General features: G+C 24.8%; 2 protein-coding genes across 2 annotated transcripts in view; one reads left to right on the top strand and one right to left on the bottom strand.

Annotated features, from left to right (window-relative positions):
- Positions 1–1,427, bottom strand: part of Phum_PHUM064260 (uncharacterized protein) — a gene marked incomplete at both ends in the record, with an annotated part of 3,440 nt that extends 2,013 nt beyond the window's left edge. Inside the window, 3 exons of the mRNA XM_002423463.1 lie at positions 368–567; positions 640–843; positions 1,409–1,427. Coding sequence (XP_002423508.1) covers positions 368–567; positions 640–843; positions 1,409–1,427 — 423 coding nt within the window. The remainder of the gene's footprint in view (positions 1–367; positions 568–639; positions 844–1,408) is intronic.
- Positions 1,428–2,301: 874 nt separating this feature from the next.
- Positions 2,302–2,569, top strand: Phum_PHUM064250 (uncharacterized protein; the record flags this gene model as incomplete). The annotated part of the gene is made up of 2 exons (XM_002423462.1): positions 2,302–2,308; positions 2,376–2,569. 2 exons carry the CDS (start codon positions 2,302–2,304, stop codon positions 2,567–2,569), a joined length of 201 nt encoding a protein of 66 aa, XP_002423507.1.
- Between the last annotated feature and the right edge of the window lie 753 nt (positions 2,570–3,322).

Genomic DNA, 3,322 nt, shown 5'->3' with positions numbered 1-3,322 from the left:
GAAAATTAAAAAAAAAAAAAAAATTAATTAATTGCTGAACGTTAATAAAATAAATTATTGATAATAAAATTTTTTCTTGCTTAGCTTATTATTAACTTTTACTAGCATTTTTTTTACGTGTTAATCACCTTTTTTTAATAAATAAATATTATTATTATTATAACTCGTGTTTTAAAAAATTAATAAATCAAAAAAAAAAAAAAAATTATAATAAAAGAAAATTTTAGGCGCCATTTTTTTTAACCCTAAAACTATGAAAATCGATTGAAAATGGATGAATGTATGGATGGGGGTAGGGGTAAGGGGGTGGGGAAATTTATCATAAGCGAGTAGGATTCGTTATAAATAGGAAAAGGGAAAAAGTTACCTCGATTTTAAAAAAAACGGGTAATAATTTAAGTGGTAAATTGCAACCCGTAAGTTCCGATGTATTTATCCTAACGGCTGCTTCTTTTAAAAAAGTAAAAACTTCAAGTAAAAGTTCTTTATGTCGTCCATTAACTTCTTCTTTTAACAATCCTAAAGCGTCGTAAGCTATGGTTTTTTCAGGTACCCCGATATTTTCAGCTGTAAATAATATATAAAACTATAAAAATTTCATGCTTGTATATGTTAAATAAAAATCATTTATTGTCATACCTATGACTAATTGTTGTATCCTCATCGGTATCAGGGGTTGTGGTAAATTTTGTAAAAATATTTTCAATGCAGCCGCACATTCAATAACAAATTCGAAACCCCAATTTCTTAACGTGTATATGTCTCCCCTCGATAAATAAGTTTGAATTTTTTTTCTCGTTCTTAAATTTCCACATGTTGTAAAAAGACCTTCAACTTCGAGATCTGCACGTCGCCATTTTTACAAAAAAAAAAAAAAACCAATGATTATTTCCGTGTTCCTCCCCCCACCTCCCCACAAAAAGAAAATTTTTTTTAGTTTTTATTTTGACGTTTTAATGCTATGAATATGATGTAAAATATTTAAAAACCTTCCATGATGTTGGTGTAGCAGTAGCTGGATCTACTATCATCTCGAGCTAGAATTTTTTTTTTTTTTTCTTAAAAATATTTTACCTTTTTTGAAAATTTATAAACATTTTCATTCACATTTTCCATATCTCTCTCTCTCTTTTTTTTTATTTAACCCCGAGTTGTAAGAAAATGCCCTCGAATTTTCCGACTCGTTATTGTTTAATATTAATATTTAATAACTGAAATGCATAAAATCCTTCTTTTTACTTCCTCTTCATCTTAATATTTTTTTACCCGAAACAAAAATTTCATTCCATCATCATCATCATCCGTTTTTCTCCTTTATTTTTACATCCGTTTCGTAAATTCACGCGCACTCACACCCTTCCCTCTATCTCTCTAACCTAAAAACCTTTACATACGTATTTATACTTACTGTCCTTAATGACTTCCATTGTTTCTTTGACTGCTTCTAAACATCTACTTGATATTATTTCTTTTTTTTCTTTTCTGTTTTTTAAAAATAATAAAAAAAATAATTTAATTTTTCTTTTTCTTTTAATCTTTATTACTTATTTTTTATTAAGAGTAATAATAAAAGGGGGGGGGACAAAAAAAAAACAATAAAATCAAAAAAGTTTGAAAGGAAAAAAAAAACCTTTGACGTCATTTTAATTATTAATTTTTTTATTTAATATTAACGGGAGTGGTCAAAGAAAAGATCGGCATTAAAAAATATTACAGTAATATATAAATAATAATAATAATTTTTAAGTAAGTTAAAAGAAAAGAAAATTTTCAGAGCAATAAATTTTCACGACGTTCGATTCTCATTGAGGAAATGAAAATAAAAAAAAAAAACGAATACAAATTTTGTGCGTTAAGCGAAAAAAAAAATTTTTTTTACGATTTTCCTTTTTTTAATTGCTTCATGCAGTTAAACAAAAAACAAATTTTTATAAACAATTTTTTTTATTAGCAAAAAATCGATTTATGGAAAAACTGGACGAAAAAGAAAAACCTTTAACCATTTAAAGAAATTAAAATATTAAAAATAAAATAAAAAATGGCCTAAAATACGATTTAAAAAAAAAAAATTTTTTTAGTATTGCTTAGTTAGCTGTCATATATTCATAACAAAAGAGTTCGAGTACTTTGTGATTTATATATATAAATTAATTAATTAAAATGTTTAATAAATTATTATTATTATTATTATTATTAACGACGATTTTTATTACACGTAAATCATATGCACAAATCGATACTTCTTTATCCGTGGATGAAAATATAATAAAAAAAAATTTGTTGAACAAAAATGATGACGTCATGATCGGTAAGAAGAAAAATTTTCTTTTAATTACGAAATCACGGTTGTATTATCATTATTATCATTATTACAGATTCGAATTCGGCGTCGTTTAGAATGGGAAAAGAAATTGAAAATGAATTTAAAACCGAAATTGATGAAGATTTGGTTAGAAAAGCCGAAACGGTTGCCGATGAAGATTTAATTAAAGGTTTAAATATGATAATTAAAAATAACGAAACGTTGGAAAATGTTATGAAAGAAGAAGGAATCGTGGAAATTCCATAAATTTTCCATCTTATTATCATTATTATTATTATTGTTATTAATTTCTGTAAACGTTAAATTATTAAATAAATAAATAAATCTATCGATAATTTTTTATTTAAAAATTTTTTCGCAACGAAATGAAAATCTAAAAAATATTTTATCGATACCGTAATTTTGACGAAAATCGGGAATGAAATGAGGGTGATGGGAGTAGTAGGAGGGGGAAAGGGATGGGAGAGGGGGATGGAATGATGAGCAGAAAAATGGTAGAAAGGGAAATGGGAAAAAAAAAATTTTTTTATTTAACAAATGATTGAAAATATGACGGGGGTCTAAAAATTGTTTGTTAATTTTTGATTAAAGTCCACAAATAATTAAAATTGTTTATATCAGCATTTTACTTTTTAACAATTTACCTCATTTGTCAGCGACTTGACAAAAAAAAAAAGCATCATCATCATCATCATACATACATACATTTTTTTATTATTTTTTCAAATAAATAAAAAAAAAAAATGAGCAACGTTAGCTCGTTTATACAAAAAAAAAAAAGAAAAAAAAGTTTCAAACTTTCTTTTAGCAAAAAAAAAAAGAAAAAATTTGGCCACAATTTGAAATATTTATGGTTTAAGGGCAAATTATCAAAAAAAAAAAAAAAAATTAAAAAAAAAGAAAAAAGAAAAAAAAAAAAAGAAAATTTTTTTGCACCTGGTTTTATTCTTTACTTAAAAAGTCATAAATAATTTCTGAATTTTTTTTATTTTTTTTTTT

The sequence above is a fragment of the Pediculus humanus genome, genomic scaffold, assembly GCF_000006295.1.
Source record: "Pediculus humanus corporis 1103172107412 genomic scaffold, whole genome shotgun sequence".
Classification (NCBI taxonomy): domain Eukaryota; kingdom Metazoa; phylum Arthropoda; class Insecta; order Psocodea; family Pediculidae; genus Pediculus; species Pediculus humanus.
Note: the sequence above shows the minus strand (reverse complement) of the source record. Positions and strands in the feature narration are given on the sequence as shown.